This window comes from Pelmatolapia mariae, linkage group LG8, assembly GCF_036321145.2.
Source record: "Pelmatolapia mariae isolate MD_Pm_ZW linkage group LG8, Pm_UMD_F_2, whole genome shotgun sequence".
NCBI lineage: Eukaryota > Metazoa > Chordata > Actinopteri > Cichliformes > Cichlidae > Pelmatolapia > Pelmatolapia mariae.
In genome coordinates, this window is record NC_086234.1 from 29,758,824 (window position 1) to 29,778,107 (window position 19,284).

At 41.9% G+C, this 19,284-nt stretch overlaps 1 protein-coding gene across 6 annotated transcripts in view; it reads right to left on the minus strand.

Annotated features, from left to right (window-relative positions):
- LOC134632897 (ryanodine receptor 2-like) overlaps positions 1-16,813 on the minus strand; it is a 274,812-nt gene extending 257,999 nt beyond the window's left edge. For all 6 annotated transcript variants that reach the window (XM_063481767.1, XM_063481763.1, XM_063481765.1 and 3 more), the window contains exon 1: positions 16,708-16,813. In XM_063481767.1, the coding sequence (XP_063337837.1) occupies positions 16,708-16,755 (48 nt within the window). In that variant the 5' untranslated portion in view covers positions 16,756-16,813. The remainder of the gene's footprint in view (positions 1-16,707) is intronic.
- Positions 16,814-19,284: the final 2,471 nt, after the last annotated feature.

A 19,284-nucleotide genomic window follows, 5' to 3' on the forward strand; every position in this document is an offset into this window, starting at 1 on the left:
AGTTTAATAAACTATCATCTTGTCTTTATTTTTAGTTAGCACATACCTTAAACACTTCAAGCTGTAAGCTAATGATAGTTATTATAAGCGCAGATGCATGCTGGTGCAATAAGCTGCACGTTTTACGTCCAATGGATGCATGATCTGATTAGTCGACTAATTGCAAAAATAACTGGTGACTAGTCGACTATCAAAATAATCGTTTGTGGCAGCCCTACTCACATTATACAGGGTGGGCGATTTATATGGATACACCGTAATAAAATGGGACTGGTTGGTGATATTAAAGTCCTGTTTGTGGCATATTAGTATATGTGAGGGGGCAAACTCCTCAAGATGGGTGGTGACCATGGTTGCCATTTAGAAGTCGGCCATCTTGGATACAACTTTTGTTTTTTCAATAGGAAGAGGGCCATGTGACATATCAAACTTATTGGTAATGTCACAAGAAAAACAATGGTGTGCTTGGTTTCAACGTAACTTTATTCTTTCATGAGTTATTTACAAGTTTCTGACCACTTATAAAATGTGTTCAATGTGCTGCCCATTGTGTTGGATTGTCAATGCAACCCTCTTCTCCCACTCTTCACACACTGATAGCAACACCGCAGGAGAAATGCCAGCACAGGCATCCAGTATCCGTAGTTTCAGGTGCTGCACATCTCGTATCTTCACACCATAGACAATTGCCTTCAGATGACCCCAAAGATAAAAGTCTAAGGGGCTCAGATCGGGAGACCTTGGGGGCCATTCAACTGGCCCACGACGACCAATCCACTTTCCAGGAAACTGTTCATCTAGGAATGCTCGGACCTGGCACCCATAATGTGGTGGTGCACCATCTTGCTGGAAAAACTCAGGGAACGTGCCAGCTTCAGTGCATAAAGAGGGAAACACATCATCATGTAGCAATTTCAAATATCCAGTGGCCTTGAGGTTTCCATTGATGAAGAATGGACCCACTATCGTTGTACCCCATATACCACACCAAACCATCACTTTTGTTGTTCCAACAGTCTTGGAGGGATCCATCCAATGTGGGTTAGTGTCAGACCAATAGCGGTGGTTTTGTTTGTTAACTTCACCATTCACATAAAAGTTTGCCTCATCACTGAACAAAATCTTCTGCGTGAACTGAGGGTCCTGTTCCAATTTTTGTTTTGCCCATTCTGCAAATTCTGTGCGCCGATCTGGGTCATCCTCGTTGAGATGCTGCAGTAGCTGGAGTTTGTAAGGGTGCCATTTGTGAGTAGCTAATATCCGCCCAAGGGATGTTCGACTAATGCCACTCTCCAGTGACATGCGGCGAGTGCTACGCTGTGGGCTCTTGCTGAATGAAGCTAGGACAGCCACTGATGTTTCTTCATTAGTGACAGTTTTCTTGCGTCCACATTTTGGCAAATCCAACACTGAACCAGTTTCATGAAACTTAGCAAGCAGTTTGCTAACTGTAGCATGGGAGATGGGTGGTCTCGTAGGGTGTCTCGCATTGAAATCTGCTGCAATGACCCGGTTACTGCGTTCAACAGATATCTACACAATTTCGATCTGCTCCTCACGTGTTAACCTCTTCGACATGTCAATGGCTGTGAACAGAGAGAAACTTGTAAATAACTCATGAAAGAATAAAGTTACGTTGAAACCAAGCACACCATTGTTTTTCTTGTGACATTACCAATAAGTTTGATGTGTCACATGGCCCTCTTCCTATTGAAAAAACGAAAGTTGTATCCAAGATGGCTGACTTCTAAATGGCCACCATGGTCACCACCCATCTTGAGGAGTTTGCCCCCTCACATATACTAATGTGCCACAAACAGGACTTTAATATCACCAACCATTCCCATGTTATTACGGTGTATCCATATAAATGGCCCACCCTGTATACTAAATACACCCTCCCAGTTTAGCACTCGAGCTGAAACATTTCCCATCTCTTCTGACATGGCAGTGTTGGTGCTGCCCTGCATCAGTGCTTGTGGCTTCATGTCAGTTCATTTCAATTTCTGGTCAGATTGTTAGTCCTTATGGATTTATATACACTGTTAATGGGCTACATACCACAGGCATTCAAGCTCGCAGTAATTAAACCATTAGTCATCACTTGACCCAACTGTCTTAGCCAATTATCTGCCAAATATCTCCAACCTGATGCTGTTGACCACAATATCTCACAATAGAAATTAGAGCATGTCATAGGATTTAAAGATACTGCGCTTCAGCTCTTTGAATTGTATCTGTCTAACAGAGTCCAGTTTCTTCATGTAAACGGGGAGTCTCATCACACACTAAGGTTAATAAGTTCCACAGTTTTCTGTGGTAGAACCCATTCTATTTACATTACACATTCTTCTCTCAGGCAGTGTCAGTAGCCCCTTTTCCATGAGTACCTACTCAGATCGACTCGCCATGATTCGCCACAGTTTTCAGGCTTTTCCATTAGGTCATAGTAGCTGGTACCAGGTACTTAAATAGTACCTGCTTGGCCGGGGTTCCAAGCAATCTGAACAGGTACTAAAAATGTGATGTCGTCAGACTGCATGCCACCGATTGGCTGGTGAGTGGCGTCACTAGATGAGTCACGAGAGTGCTTGATTGTAATAGAAAACCAGTCGATCTGAGTCAAGTCATGGCGAGCCGTGGCAAGTCGATCCGAGTAGGTACTAATGGAAAAGAGGCTAATGAGACAAATTTATGTTCATAACATGAAGATAAATTTCAGTTCATAGTAATTGCTGCGGTTCATTTACAAGAAAAGGAAATTAAGAAATCAAATCTGGGTTTTCATTAGTTTATTCATTTATTCCACACCAGTCCAAAACAACAACAACAAAATCACCCATGGAAAAAGCTTTAATTCGGGTTTTCCACACGTCTTATAACTTACGGCACCTGAGCCGATCTGAGTCGGTCCAGAACAAACTCCACATTCTGTATCTTTCCTCCAATCTCACAAATGTAAAGTCAGACTAACCTGCAGACTAACTGAGCAAGGAAGCAGCCAGGTTTAGGTAAATCCTGACTGCTTCCTTTCTGATATTTTCTTCTGGCTTGCTTCCTCCGCCCTCTTCCTCACTGGACTATAAGAAGATGAGAAAGTGACCACTTCCTGAAGTGCCAAATCTGTGAGAGCCAACTAGCTGTCTCCAGGTGGGTTTGGAGGTCAACATAGTGGAAAAAGCAAACATGTACAGGGTGGACCCCTGGCTGTGACACTTTTTCGCTGCTTGAAAGAAGCTGGAACTTCAAAGGCTTTTCCACGAGTCAGTTGTATTTAGATCTGCAACTGAGGGCCAGAGAACTCTGGGAAGTCCTCCTCATCACTTTCTTCTGTGAAGAGTTTTAGGACCTGCCACATCTTCTGTGGTGTAGTAACAAGGTGTCAGTTGCATCACATGAAGTATATGTGGGTCTTCTCCAGTATCTTCTAAGACAACCTCATAATTTAAAGGCCTTATTCCAGGTCATTCCAACTTCTAGCCACACTATTTATATCATTATGTTATCAACAATCCCGCAAACTATACTGGATGAGATCTGAAGGCCTAGGACAGTTTGTGTACTTATCAGTGTTTTGTGTCAAGATGAGTAACAAATCTCAGTCAGTGGACTGAAACTGCAGTCACTTGAAGAAGTGGAAAATGGTCAATGGTCACTACTGATGTATTTACCTGATTTTTATTACATTTTGATATTGTCACGTCTCTGCATATTATCACATACATTGTCAATGACTTATACTGTTAACTTATAACTGTATCCCACATAGCAGAAAGGTCTGGCCTGGATCTGGTGTCAAGCCGGCACTGCTGGCTGACTTCTGGCATGGTAAGTGGTATGTCATCCAGATATGGGCCAGGCCTGGCATAGATGGCACTGTTTATGTGATGGCATGCCATATCTGGCCCGATTGGGGTTTGGTTTATGTGGCCCAGGCTCATAGCAAACAGGTCTGGCCAGGATCTGGCACCAACCTGGCACTTCTGACTGACTGGTGTCATGGCAGGGTGTATGTCAACCAGATGTGGGCCAGGTCTGGCAATGATGGCACTGTTTATGTTCCTATTTTCCCATTTTAGTTAGAAGACCCAAATGCCATGTTGTAATACTATACTGCTATGGTAGCCAACGTTTCAAATGCAGGTTTGACAGGTTTGTGAGTGTACACTTTATCCAAAACCTAGTGAGGGTTTACTCATGTTTACCACTGAGTGGCTGTAGCTCAGGAGGTAGAGCAGGTCACCTACTGATCGGAAGGTTAGTGGTTCATCCCTGACTCCTCTAGTCTGCATGTCAGGAGTGTGAATGTGTATGAATGTAGTTAGGAGAAAGTGTGTGATTATGTAATGTGGCATGTTGTATAGAATACTTGAGTAATCTGGGAGAGTAGAAAAGTGCTATATAAGAATCAGTCCATTCACTGTCTGAACAGAGTTTCATCATATTGATGTTGCAGCACATGTTGTTATTACATGGCTTGATTAAGGTACACATTCGGCTGACATCTGGGGCCAGAGCTGAAACTGTTCTGGGCCAGCACAGGGCCAGCAGTGTGTCTGCAACTGGACACCACTTACACATGGCCCACATACCGCAAAGAATGACGGCCCTTTGGTGGCCCAGATCAGGTTTGCCAGAGGTAATCCACACATGGGCAGGTACAGGACCGCCAGTGTGTCTGCAACTGGCCTTGTGCTGGCCCATGTGTGGGCCACATCTGGCAAACCAGATCTGGGCCAACAAAGGGCCGTCATTCTTTGCGGTATGTGGGCCATGTGTAAGCACATTGTGTGGGCCATACCAATTTTGCTATGGGGGATGTTGTTGTTTGTCGGCTCTTGTCAGCTGTCTGGAGACAGGAGAGTTGCAGACAAACCTCCTGTCAATAACTGATTGTGATAATATCAAGAATGAATAAGCATGTTCTTGTAAGAGTTCTTATGTTAGAGCCTTAACTTCAGTTCAGGAGTAAGGCTTCAGTTGAAGAGGAAGAGGATGAAAGGCAGTTGCAGAGAGTAGTGGTGGAGGAGGCAGCTTAAAAAAGCTGAGAATAAAAATAAATAGAAAAATGTTAAATGGTTAAATATTGTTCGACTGTAACTGTTATTACTATTTATCTGATGCCACTGTATCAGATAAATACTTTTTGCTTGTCTTCTTCTATCCAAATCAGCAGAAAGTGATTAAAAAAGATTCTCTTTCTGTCGATGGTGATTGCTGCTCCCAACAGTGCAGCAGAACTGGCAGGCATCATCATGTCCAATATAGCAGAAACCTCACGTCAGATGCAAAATCTCAATACACTGATGCCAGTGACGTGGGACTGGGCGCAGTTATGGCTCAACAGACTGAACTTTGCCAGCCGCACCTTGAACCAAACAGAAATAACTGACTTCACCACAGAGCAGGAGCATCTCGCTGTTGTGTTGCTGTCGCTGCTGTGGGAAAACGGTGGCATTACCTGAAGGAAGGCATTTCACTTCCCTTGTACCAAATCTTAGAAATATGGTATTTAATCATATCCTTCTTCTGGATGGCTTTACCTTGGCCTCAGGTATCACTGTGAGGAATTAGATTTTTGACCAGGATATATGCTTCAGTGGTGGGGGTTTCCTAGATATCTGAGCCTCCTGCTAATCAAATGTAAAATTTTAACTATTACAAATAATGAAGAAACAAGTCTGGGATCACATGAAGAGATAAAAGTCACTGAGACAGTTTGTAGCCATAGACTTTTACAGTGCTAAACCAAACCTTATATGCCACATAGTATGAAAGAATGCAAATGCAGGCCACCATATGTCAGAGTGATACATTTGATGCTAGCTTAATTAGATTCATGTCCCCTTCACATAAGCACTGAGAGACTGTGGAGATCAAACCCAGTGTGTCTGAAAACTATTCTGACAGTCTAAGCTATTCTGAAGGGATTCACCTTCAGCTTTATCAAACTGAATTTATTGAATCTGAATATATTTTTTAAAAGCCCAGTTTACTGAAACAAGCCAAGCTCAAAAAATTAAACAAGCACATCTGTTCTATTAGGACTATTTAACATTACAATTGCTAAGAAAAGAACATTCCCAGTTAAGATTCTGACTCATGCCTCACCCTCTTTCTCTGTTCATCCTTTGAACCTGTTAAAGGTCACCTTCAAAGCATGTTCACAAGCCCCGGTGTACGCACAGTCCTGTAGACTGCTGGTAGCACTCCCACTGCTTACCTTTTGACCCAATAGGCATCCATTATTCTGTCTTTAAATGTAAACAGTTGACATCAACTTTAATAATAGATTTCTATGAATATCGCGTATATCGTAGTCCTGTTTACATAATCAAAATCCTGTGAAAGAGTTCCACCTTTACAGGTATCCAAATGAGAGTCACTGACACCCTCTACAACAACCTGAGGAGGTATGCAGAGACATTCACAGACAGGCAAGCGGAGACAACCCCGTTCTGAGAAAACCACAAATTGATTTAAAAAAAAAAATGCTGTTCATGAGCTCACAAACACAGACAAAGATCTCAATTTTGAACTATCTTCAAATACATGAATAATGAAGAATCAGCTGAATTAAAAGGCTTGAGCAGTGAGTGACATGGTTAACTGTGACTATCTAAGAGGACTAAAGGCTGTTTAAACATCTTACATTCAGAGATTCTCATAGATGCTAATCTAAAGTGCTGAGTGAGCCTGCACATGCTCAACTTGTAAGAACCACCGTCCCCTCTCCATCATCATTACAGCTTTCCCTGCTGAAGTTCAAAAGGAGTTATTAACAACTTTTTACCACTCATTCTTCTCTAGATCACATACTCTGACCAAGAGGAAACTCATCTGTTAAGATGCTAAATCACTGAAGCTCGTTTATCTGTTAATGCTAATTATGTTTCCATAAAAAGAGCTGATCAAAACTGATGTCTGAACAGTGAAAGCAGACCAGCTGGTCTCTCAGCTTGCCCAGCTCCAGTCAGTGTCAGTGTCCAATGTGAACGAAATAATCGCAACTTTCAGCAGCAATAACCAACAGGTCAGGAGTTTTATGACAGCGACGCTGGAGATGAAAGGAGAGAGGTCGCTTTACTTTGAAATACAAAACAACATTCAACTAAAAAAATGACATTTGGTCAGGCTGATGAATACAACGGGAGGAAACCAATATGTGAAAGAAATGAACAACAGTGTACTGATTTTCAGTTACTTGCACCTTCTTTAATACGTAGTATGACCTCTACAGCTGAGACTAATGAGTGTTTTTTGGAATTAAATTTGCTGTGTTTTTTCCCCGTGTTTGCACATCTGTATCATGAGGAATCCGCTGTATTCAAACAGTGAAGTGTGAAATAATCCTCATTTCAACACAAATTCAGACTCGGCTCAAACTCACAGATGGCTGTCAGCTCGATGTTAAGAGGCTGCTGTACACCTGCGGTTAATAATACAAATAACATGAATACTGTAATGTGGTAATTGTTTTTCATTCTCATTTGATAAACTGGCTCCAAAAAAACAAAGACAAAGAAGGAAAAACAAAAACTCAAAAAGGCGCTGAGGCCTCAAAATGCAGAATCTCAATCCAATGGCTGAGCTTGCCATGTCCATACTGTATCTACAGTCTCCTGCCTCATACGAGTGAGGAAGTTTGCATTCCTGACTGCTCTGACATTACTGTCAACTTTTTAAAAAAATATTTTGAATTGTCTGAAATTCAGTCATCATAAAAAACAGTTTTTACTTCCAAAGTGTCAGCGCTAATACCGTCTCACCAGTCACCCCAATTTTCATGGTTTCCAGACAATATTTGTATCTAGAAATCCAATTAGCCTCTGGGCCCAGAAATGATGCAGAGACATTTTGATGTGACCTGAAAATGTTTCATCTCGGGTGAAAAATGTTAGGGCACTAATGGCTAGCCAGCATACAGTTGGTTTGTTAGTTCTTGGTTTCAGCAGGTCAAATTCTTGCAAATGATTCTGACCAAATGCACATTAACATTTTAAAGCTAAACTCTGTTGAACACTTCACAGGAGTTCACAGCAAGTTGCATAAATGTGCTGTCGCGTCTAAATAAAGGTGTATTACACACACACAAACACACGCGGGGGCAGTTTTTGATTGATAGCGAGAGAACTGTGCAGCTTTGATGGAGAGGTAACATTTATGAAACTAGGAGGGAAGTCATTAAACTTTCATACTGAGAAACTGTATGAAAGTAAGTAAGCCTCCAGCTCATTCTGCTGCAGATTTGCTGTTGTGCATGGGATTGTTGTCCTGGAGTATGACCCAGTTTCAACCAAGCTTTAGCTGTCAGACAGATGGCCTCACATTTGACTCTAGAATACTTTGGTAAACAGAGAGTTCACAGTCGACTCTATGACTGCAAGGTGCCCAGGGTCCTGTACTACGAAAGAGTTCAACATACCCAGGGTATCTTTCCATTAAATGGATTCACTTACCCAAACACTGCCAATCAAGTTAAGCGATCACATGAAGCTGACTGTCAATTTACTGAAGTTTTCTTCCACATGCTCACATGAAAGGGTGGCATTGGTAGCATTTGACTAATCACAAATATGGCAGCAGAATGGGAGGCAGAGCCTTCAGCTGTGAAACTAGCTCCCAGTTTGGATTCAGGAGACAGCCACCCTTTACTTTTAAGATTAGACTTCAAACTTTTCTTCATTTTCTTCAGCAACCCTGAATCCTCCCTTAGTTATGCTGCAATAGGTCTAGGTTGCTTGGGGATTCCCATGATGCTCCAAGTGTTTCTTCTTCACTCACCGTTTATTTCCCCACTCACTGTGTTTATGCAACACTCTACATTTAATGATTAATGGCTCTGCCTCTCTTCCACAGCATGTCTTTATCCTGTCTTCCTTCTCTCTCCCCAACCAATCACAGCAGATGGCCCCGCCCCTCCCTGAGCCTGGTTCTGCTGGAGGTTTCTTCCTGTTAAAAGGGAGTTTTCCCTTCCCACTGTCACCAAAGTGCTTGCTCATAGGGGGTCATATGGTTGTTGGGTTGCCTTTAAGCAACTGTTATAATTTTTGGCACGATGTAAAAAAAAAAAATGAATTGAGTTCAATTGAAGTATGAGGGGTTTGTGCTGATATACATCATGATGCACATCATGATCAAAGATCTCTTTAGTATCTCATTTGGCCAAAAGACACAGTTTCAGAAGTATTGTGGTTTGCTAACACCTTTGCAAACCTAAGCCGTGCTGTCGTGTATTTTTCCAGAGAGGCTTTCTCCTGTCCACGTTCCATAAAAGCCATATTTGCTCAGTCTTTTTCTAATTGTACTGTCATAAACTTTGAACCTTTTACAATGCTAACTCAGGCCTGTAGACTCTGACATTTGGAGTGAATTTCCTGTGGTGTCCACTCCTAGGACAGTACACACTAAACAGTAGATTGATAAGACTTTAAATTGTTTAAAAAAGGATTTATAACCCAGACTGATGGGAAGGGTCATAAAGCCCATCAACAATTGCTGATGTCTTTTCTTTGCTTTTACCTCTGCTGTTATAGAGATGGTCACAAATGGTGATGATCAATTAATCAATTGCATTTGATTGTCAACACCTGGATGTTTCTCCTTCTTTTAATTCTGATGGAAGCAGTAGGGGTGTACTTAATGTTTCACACAATGTGTCAACATTTTGGCCTAATTTTTGTTAAATAAATGATAACAGGGTCTCATCATGAGTTTAATTTTAAGACCTGCTGAGGACAGGTTTATTTGATCTCTTGTTACATAAAACCTACACTTGAAGAAGGTTGCTTTTTAACATGACATTACTTTTGTTTGTCTGTGCAAGGAGAACAATTTCAGTAACAAACAAAAATGCATCAACTTTGTTTGTTTTGTTTGTTTTCAAACAAGGATTAGTTTATTTATTTCACTAAATTGAAAAAATCTGATCCTGCTACCAATGGCCACATTACTAGCATTGTGACATGCTTATTTAGCACAGAGTGTTTAGTTGGGAATTTTATGTGCATGCTCCTTGAAGTGACAGCAATTGGAAAATTAAAAGGAAGTTTCAAGATTAAGGAGAAAAAGGAAAAAAAAACCATACACTGATAGGGTGATGCACTGATTTGACACTGTACCTGTCATAGATAGTCACGGTTAGAATTTTAGACAATATGTCTTAATCTGCACTCTTTTCTTCTTGTGTCATACTACTTGTTTTAGAAGCTGTGTTCTTAACTTCCATCTGTGTTATAAAGTGTATAGTGGGTCAGCAGTGTGTGTTTAAAAACTGTTTTGCTCCACAGGGCGGTCAGCATGTCCTTACATGGGGAACTAAGCTCCCTTGATGAATTTAGGATGGTGCTTAGATGGCATAATGGGTACATTGAGTTTTATGCTAACACAAATAAGCTCAGCATCACTGCTCCTAAAAACAGTCTACACTCTTTGTGCCATTCCTTACTCTCAAATCCTCTTACAGTAGGCTACACCTCTTTCTGCTAATTTCACCCCCACTGTGGTTACAGGTACTAGAAATTATATTATTCACTTTCAGCAGTAACCTGAGTCCATAAAAGCAAACAGCTGAAGATGAGAAAGTGCTATGACAAACATGTTTGTTTCCTCTCACAGGGAACTCTAGTCACCACGTCACCATGTCTGTTGGTGAGCAAAACAAGAAGCAATATGATGCTGTTATACAACCAGAAAGGAAATGTTAAATGTATTTCATCCTAACATATTTCCTATTGTTGCATGTGTAATGCTAGCATTATACTCTGGACATCCGTTGTAGCCATTCGCCACCTAGAACTGACATTTTGTTAACTTTGTTAGAGATTACCATTTGTGACATCTGCCACCTGACCTCATCACTGTGTACATTCATCCACAGAATTGCACAAAGGTTTGAACAATAGATTCATTCACTTCATTCCTTTGTGAGTAACACTGACACTGCTCGTCAGGTCAGAAAATGTTCTTGTGTGGCATCTATTACAAATAACATATGTGTTACTTAAAATGGCTGGTTATTTGTATCAAACTGATTCAAAAGTCCCTTCTGTGAATTTCTACTTTAACATGGTGCAGGGATATGTTATTTGGGGGGGTTGCTTTGCAATGTGGTAGGATCCCCAAGGAAAAAGGTGTATTACACACGCACATGGCTCTTTGTCTGGTCCTGGGTGAGGGACCAGACAAAGAGCAATTCAAAGGACCCTATAACTGTCAAAAGAGCAAGGGACCTGTGTACCCTGCACAAGACTGGGTTACCACGGCCCCATCCACAAAGAGCGACTGGTGCCCAGGCGCAGTCCGAAAAACCTGCCCTGGCAGACTGATTTCCGGCTATCGAGGGTGGCTTTTGGGACATGGAATATCACCTCTCTGAAAGGGAAAGAACCTAAACTAGCTTGGCCTCCGGAACCAGTCTCCTGGAGAGGGGATCGACGTCGTTCCAATCTGGAATTGCCTTCACTGAGAGGCAGTGAGCAGGGTGGGCAATCCTTTATCCGCTCAGTACACTGGAGTTTCTGCCAGTGAATGAGGGGGGTGTTTCCCTGCGCCTTCAGCTTGGGGAACAGGTCCTGACTGTTATCTGCGATTATTTGCCAAGTGACAGGTCAGAATACCCAACCTTCTTGGATTCACTGGTGGAGGGTGCTCAAGGGTGCTACATGTAGCAACTCCATTTTCCTACTGGGAGACTTTAATGCTCATGTAGGCAATGACAGCAAGACCTGGAGAGGCGTGATTGGGAGGAACGACCTGCCCGATCTGAAATTAAGGTGTGTTCTGTTATTGGACTTCGTCCATAGTGAACACAGTCCATCAGGGCTGCCCTCTGTCACAGATTCTGGACATAGGCATAGCCAGATGGTGGGAGGCTTTTGCTTTGGTGACCTCAGAATCTCATCCCTCCTTTTTGCAGGTCATGTGGTTCTGCTGCTCTTCATGAGGTAGTGATCTGCAACTCGCGTTGGAGCGGCTGAATGTGAAGCAGTGGGAAAGAGGATCTGCACTTCCAAGTCTGAGTCCATGGTCCTCAGCTGGAAAAGGGTGGGGAAAAACTAAACAAACAAAAAACACACTTAGAGTTGAATTTTGCTAATTTTGACCTAAAGCAGGAACATAATGGTCACTTGCCATTTGCATCTTTCATGCAGCTTTTATAAACTCTTTAAAGTGAGAAAATGTAATAGGACAGTGAATTCATCCTTAAGAAGCTCATTTACTTTTCCAGTGTCGCTCCTTAATCCCAGTTAAGTGGAACCAGCTGGTCCCAAACAGGTGTCATCATTGTCTCAACTGCAACAACATAAGCCATCTTCACCTTCTCCTCCCATTTTACTTTCTCCCTCTCTAATGCTGCTTCAACCCTCAGACTTTCATGCTCCAACTTAATCTTCTCAGTTTTTGCTTCCCCATCTCTAACTTCATGTGCTGATCAACAAACAGTTGTGACCTGATATCACTGGGCTGCCTCCAGAGGTTTACTTAAAATTGTGAGTCCTTCAGCAACACTCCTCAATTAATTCCTTTTTTTCCCAGCCCCTACAAATTAACTGTCAACTAGAAGTTCATTTAAAAAATTCAAGTCTCCTCTTGGTTACACTGTCTCCTCTTGGTTACACTGTCTCCTCTTGGTTACACTGTCTCCTCTTGGTTACACTGTCTCCTCTTGGTTACACTGTCTCCTCTTGGTCTTGAACCCGGGATCTTTTAGGTGTTAACTATTACACTGGATTAGAGAGCAACCTAAAATACTAGCTTTTACCTACTGCTGCTTCTTTGTACATCAACACAGTGGATATTTTTATTTAATTTGACTCCAGTTCTTTGGAGGCGGAGTGAAACATGTTTTAATTGACCTGTACCAGATCTCCTTTGGAATTTTGTGCTCTGGCTTCATTTACTCTCTGCAAACAAACATTTCCCTGTAACAGGGATTAAATGAACACAAACACATAGCTGCTGCCATGCTGTTTGGTTTGTGCTGACACATCATCAGTCACCAGAAACCATGTATTGATCTGCATATAAAGTGCACTTAGCAGGAGTGCTGCAGGATTAGAGGGAGGGGTGCAGAGGAACATGAAAGGTAGGAATGGAGCAGGAGGAAGAAGATGAGACGCAGGGGGAGAGGGAAACAAAAGGCCTGCATGTAAATTTACAAGCCGTTATTAAGTCATGTGTACCTGAAAGGAAGCTGCTTTGCTGTTTTGAGTGTCCTAGTCACAGGAAACAGTAAAGGCGTAGAGGCAGTAGGGTGAAACATTATCAAGAGGAGCAATCAGTAAGTTTTCAGCAAATCCAGGGTTGATGTAGAAAGAAGGCTAGGCTAATGCTTTAAAATAAGTAAATACAAAACGCTGTCTTTGTGCAAGCATTGTACAGCAAACATGTCAAAATCCTTAAAAAAGCATCAAAGCAGCCAAGATGAGAGTCAGGACATCCAGTCATAAAGTCTGAGCTAAAAACGAATGCAGGTGTGTGCTGTGCCTTTGAGCTGAAGTGCAAAGTTTATAGAAGCAATCATATGATAACATGAGTCCTACTAAAACTACTAAACAATGTACATTTAATTCTACACCACAACAGCAGCCACATTTGACATCATTTATCTAAGAGCTACAAATAAACAAACAAACAAATAAATCTAACCACGGGACTATTTTTTACATGTTGTTACTGATAATAATATTTAATTATCCCATAAACCTCCTCAGACACTCTAATATAAGCCTGACACTGCACACTCTGGAACAGTACTACTTCAAACACAAATAAAAACATAAAAGTACACATGAAACGAATGACCTCATTATAACAAAGCTCACGTTATGGACTCATGAATTTCTCTTCAGTCAGTATGTTCAGGAATTACATTAAATGACGAGCTTTGGCATGAAAACAGTGCCTCCTGCTGTAGCCATGGCTCACAGGCTACCACATGCTGAGATGGCGACTGGTGGAAGCTCGTCTGTGTAGTAACCAGGAGTCTCCACCTGCAACTCTGCTTTTGCTTTTAATTTCCTGCTACGTCTCTGGGTGCTGAAGGCAGCATTCTGAGGAAAATGCCCACAGGACATTATAACAGATCACCTTCACCTTAGTGGTTGAAACACAAGCACCCACTCCAATCATGATAATAAACTCAAAGTAAAATATGCAACTTTCCCTACAATTTCCACAAAACCTGCTAAGATATAAGCTTTCTTAAAATTAGAACCACTGGCAGCGCAATTTAGACTTGATTAAACAGACTAAATAAAACACCCAGTCTGGATACGTCTAAACAAGAAATTTGGTATTTTTATTATAAACATGTTATATTTGTGTAGGAATCATTTTCAATCTAATATTCAAATCTTATATCAGATGGATGTGGCAGAAAGCACTGCCCTCGTATGTGAGCTACAATATATGCTACTCTTCAATATTATTATTTAATAGTAACACTGGTATTATAAAATGTTTAACATTATATTTTAATGATAATAATAACAAAAATTTAAAATATTTCAGAGAGGTTCGTGACCAGATGTGACATGTTGAAATGTTTCCGTTTGAATGCTGAAGTGTGAATAATGTATGCCAGTTTAGTACAGTTGACAGCTGTACTTGTCAATATAAATGCAAAGACTTGTCTTTATTTATTTATTTTTTTAATCTAATCATGTTGATTTTGAAGGAATTAAATTAGTAAAAATACATGAAAACCAAAGATTGTTTGACTTGTCATGCGACTCTGCTGCTGTCATCTTGCTGACTGACTATCAGCTTCTATAAAAACATTTGTGTTGGTTTTTGAAAGAAAAACAATAATAAAAATAACAATCAGACATAATATTTCACTGTTGAGAAGATTTTCTACAATATTTTACCATAATAAATTTGATATATCACAATGAGTAGTACTTAGTACTTGTTTTAGTGCAATGTGATGCTGAGTGACTGTTAAACACTGGCTCTGGTCTGATAAAGAAAAAAATATGAACAAGTGTCTATCATAAGCCTCCCCCATCAGCCTCCTACTAGATGCACGTATGGTATAAATGTAAAAATCTTAGGTGATTTAGAGAAAAGTTGACCTCGGTGACCTGACGGGTTTGACATGTGAACTTGTCTGAGCCTTTTAGCAGATGCACCTATGGCATGAATTTCATAATCCTGCAAGTTATTCACAAACTGTCCATGTCGCCCAGCAGGGTGACAACAATATCCCATCGGCCTTTTACGGCTGAGGAGTGAAATGATATTTCAGTCAGCTATGTTAATGCATGTGTTATTACTTTCTGAGTTTTAATGGCACAAATGTGACATCCAGTAATAGCTCATCAAAATACCCTAAATGAGCTTCAAAAACTGTCATGGAAGAAGAGACTAAAAAGGCTAAACTACTGAAGTAATCCTGTAACAGTCTGTCGTTTGCAGCTAATTCTAAAACACGATGAACCTCTGATTCCTTAATATTCAGCCTTTGACCATCACACTGTCAGCCGTGAGCAGCAGCCAACATTTATGTTTTATGTGCCACCTCGTCTGTGGCGCTTTTCTGGGATTCTGTTACATCTGACTGATGAAATAAAGAACAACAAAAGTCCCCCGCCCCAAGCAGAGGCTTGGTTTTTTTATAAACTTGGTCTTAAAAATCCTGTATTGGTTGGAGGCGTTTTTAGATGGCTCTAGAGTTAATCTAACATGTTGTCTTTTGATTGTCAGAATATCCAGAGGAAACACACACAGGGAGAACATGTAAATTCTGCACATAAAAGCTTTTGGCTTTGAACCTTGGGTCTGTCTCTATTCATATAATACACATTAATCTGACTGATAGAGCATATTTTAGCCTAAAAGATTAAGCTCCCCTGGATACAGGACAGACAGCGACTGCCCATCTATTCACATTTTCCTACCAAAAACTTCAACCTGTTCCAAGGGTTTTCCAGTATCAGCGTATGGCATCTTAGTACTACTGCAGTCATCAGCAATATGATGGCAACATTATGTCAGCGACAATTCCCAAAACAAGCAAAACAGATCTGCTAACGCTGGAATAATCTCAGGCCAGAAATGCTGCACGCAGACTAAAACTACACATTAACACGAATGCATATTAATTAAGATGTTCTGTGCAGGTATATCAGACCATCTGTTCCCTTCATCAAGAAAGAAAATACTCTGAGCTCACGCGATCATTCACGTGCAACTTTTTGTAAAGCAACACCTCCTCTCACGTAGACCTCCAGATGACTGACTGATTTCACCGCATGAGCCTTCCAAAGAGGGACGTCCAGTCCTGCTGGAATGAAGTGCAGCAGATGTTGCAGGCTTCATGCTGCCAGTCTGCACCGCACTGCGCCCCGCATCCACCCAATACACAACACCAGCGCCGCCGCGCAGACTGCAAGCTGCTCAGCTCCTTTTTATGAACAATGACAGCAGCACCACACACCGTTCTCCACCTCTCATCTGCTTGTCCTGTCTTTCTGTTAGTGCGTTTTCACGCCTCCTCCACCCCCTGATCTCCTGTCAGCATGATGCGGACTCCCTGACCAGTGACTTCAATGTGGAGGAGCTGTCATCCCTTAATGCGGTAAACTCCCAGCCCACATCACAACACACACGCACGCACACTCACAGAGCCGAGCAGAAAGACGCAGTGAACTCTCACTGCAGCACCGGTATTTTGCTCCAAAGCAGCAGAGAGACACTTACAGTACGCAAGAACTGGATTTCATCCTCGCCTTCTCCTCCTTCAGCCATGGTTAGTGTTCACACGGTGAGGCTCGTACAGCGTCTGTGTGCCGAGGCTGGCTGTGCTTGTGTGAGTGTGTGTGTGTTGTGTGAGCAGAGAAAGGCAACGCATAGATGAACTCCTCTTTCATTGGATGGCTCACGCTCGTCGGGGGCGGAGCTGCACAGGAGCGTGTATGTGTGTAGTGTGCGCGTGCTCGAACGCTACGTCGGTCGGGTTCCTCCCTCTGCTGGCCACTTTGGTCCCTGCCAGCAGAGAGCATTTCCACTAAACCGGGGGTGAGGAACTCCAGGCCTCAAGGGCCAGTATCCTGCAGGTTTTAGATCACACCCTGGGTCAGCAGACCTGAATCAAATGATTAGTTCAGTTCCCGGCCTCTGGAGAACTTCAAGACATGTTGAGGACATAATTTAGCCATTTAAATCAGTTATGCTGGATCAAGGACTAAAACCTGTAGGACACCGGCCCTTGAGCCCTGGAGTTCCTCCACCTGTGGACTAAACAAAGTCCCAGTCATCAGTCTGGGTTGTGTATGTTTGTGTATGTTGATGACATGTATATTTCAGTTTATTTCATAGTGACAGTAAATGATGATGCTTCAGTCAAAACTGTTATATAGTAAAAAAAAAACTTGAATATTTCACCAAGCTATGTTCCTACCATCACCTATAGTCACGAGCTGTGGGTAGTGACCGAAAGAACGAGATCGCGGATAAAAACGACAGAAATGAGCTTCCCAAGGGTGGCTGGCCTCTCCCTTAGAGATAGGGCGGGGACATCGACCATCCGGGGTAGAGCCGCTGCTCCTCCACATCGAAAGGAGCCAGATGAGGTGGTTTGGGCATCTGGCAAGGATGCCTCCTGGGCGCCTCCTGGGTGAGGTGTTCTGGGCATGTCCCACCGGCAGGAATCCCCGGGACAGACCCAGGACACGCTGGAGAGATTACATCTCTCGGCTGGCCTGGGAACGCCTTGGTGTTCCTACGAACAACCTGGTGGAGGTGGCTGGGAAGAGGGCGGTCTGGGCTTCTCTGCTGCTGCCCCCGCGACCCGGCCCCGGATAAACAGAAGAAGATGGATGCATGTTTCACAGACTGTTTAAACAGCTTGGCTATATCAATGACTATTTAGTGTCAACTTCTTAACCATCTTTTAAAGTCAAATATGACAAATACAAATTTTGTAAATAAAAAGAATTTTGACCTCCTGTATTTCTGCATCATTTGAGTTGACTATAGAATCGAGTAGCCCCTGTTTTCACAAAGAAACTTGAATGGTTTTGTCTTTCCTTCTGGAGGTATTTGGCTGTGGCTTACCTTCCTGCATCTTCATGATGTTCCTGTTGTCCTCTGGGATACCCAGGTACTTGTAGCTGTCCTGTATGTCTGCAATTCTGCGTCCTGTACTCCAACCCTTCAGTCCAGATCACCTTCCCTCTTGTTGCAGCCATTTGGCCACACTTCTCCTGTCAATTACATCCTGAGGTCATTGCTGCAGATGGGTGGATCCGTGAGTCGATGTTTCGCTCACCCTTAACATACAACCTGACGTCATCCACTATGGCTCAGGATCACTCCACTCGTGAACCACTTTCAGTGATGTGTCAGCTTAGGGGATTGAGGTGCATGCAGAACAGCAGTGGGAACAGCCCATCACCCTTATATATTCCACACTTCATGATAACTTGTGCTGTCTTCCAGGGTCCCACTGAGTTATTAATGAAGGTAATTAATGTGCCATAAGTCTTGTATTGTACCAAGCACCCCACTCCATCTCCCCCCCTAATTTATACACAACGTCATTTGTCATATGCATCAACATCTTTTTGGACCTCATATTGACAGTTCCAGTGAAAAACGAGCAAATTAAGAGATTTGGAGTCTGTTTATCTGAAATAAATACAGCAATCGAGTAAAAAGTGCTTGTCAGTCAATTACCCAATTATTTAGAGCTTCTGAAAATGTGAGACTATTTATAAAAATAGCTTTAATACCTAAAAAAGTTGATACAATGCTTCGGTTAAACCTCTTGATTTAAAGCTGAAAATCTGTATGTTAGTCACAAATTGATTTTTTAAAGTTTACTCTGCAGTGGTGGTGCACATGGCAAACACAGTGTCATTATCCAAATACTCATCGACCTAAGTGTACAAAAGAATAGATTTGTACATTTTGCTGTACACTGTTTACTGTGTACTAAAGTAGACATAAGTGAAAATCATTATCATTTGTCATCTATAAATAAATTATTTCATGCAATTAAAAAGTTCAGTTGGTCTTCAGTTAGACAAGGTGTGCTCCAAATGATTGTTATTGGGCGAAAATATTTGCTTTACAGTGAAATTAGTGTTTAAAGTGAAGCTTAGCTTTCTTTGTATGGTTTAAGCTCCAAAAACACTGGACCCCACATCATCTATGGAGTTGCCTCAGCAGATTATCTGCTTCCATCTTACACTGTCCACATTTTAAATCAAATTATTATTATTGTGCCACATGTATCACTCTGCATGCTGTGTAGACCTGTGAAAGTCAAAGGAA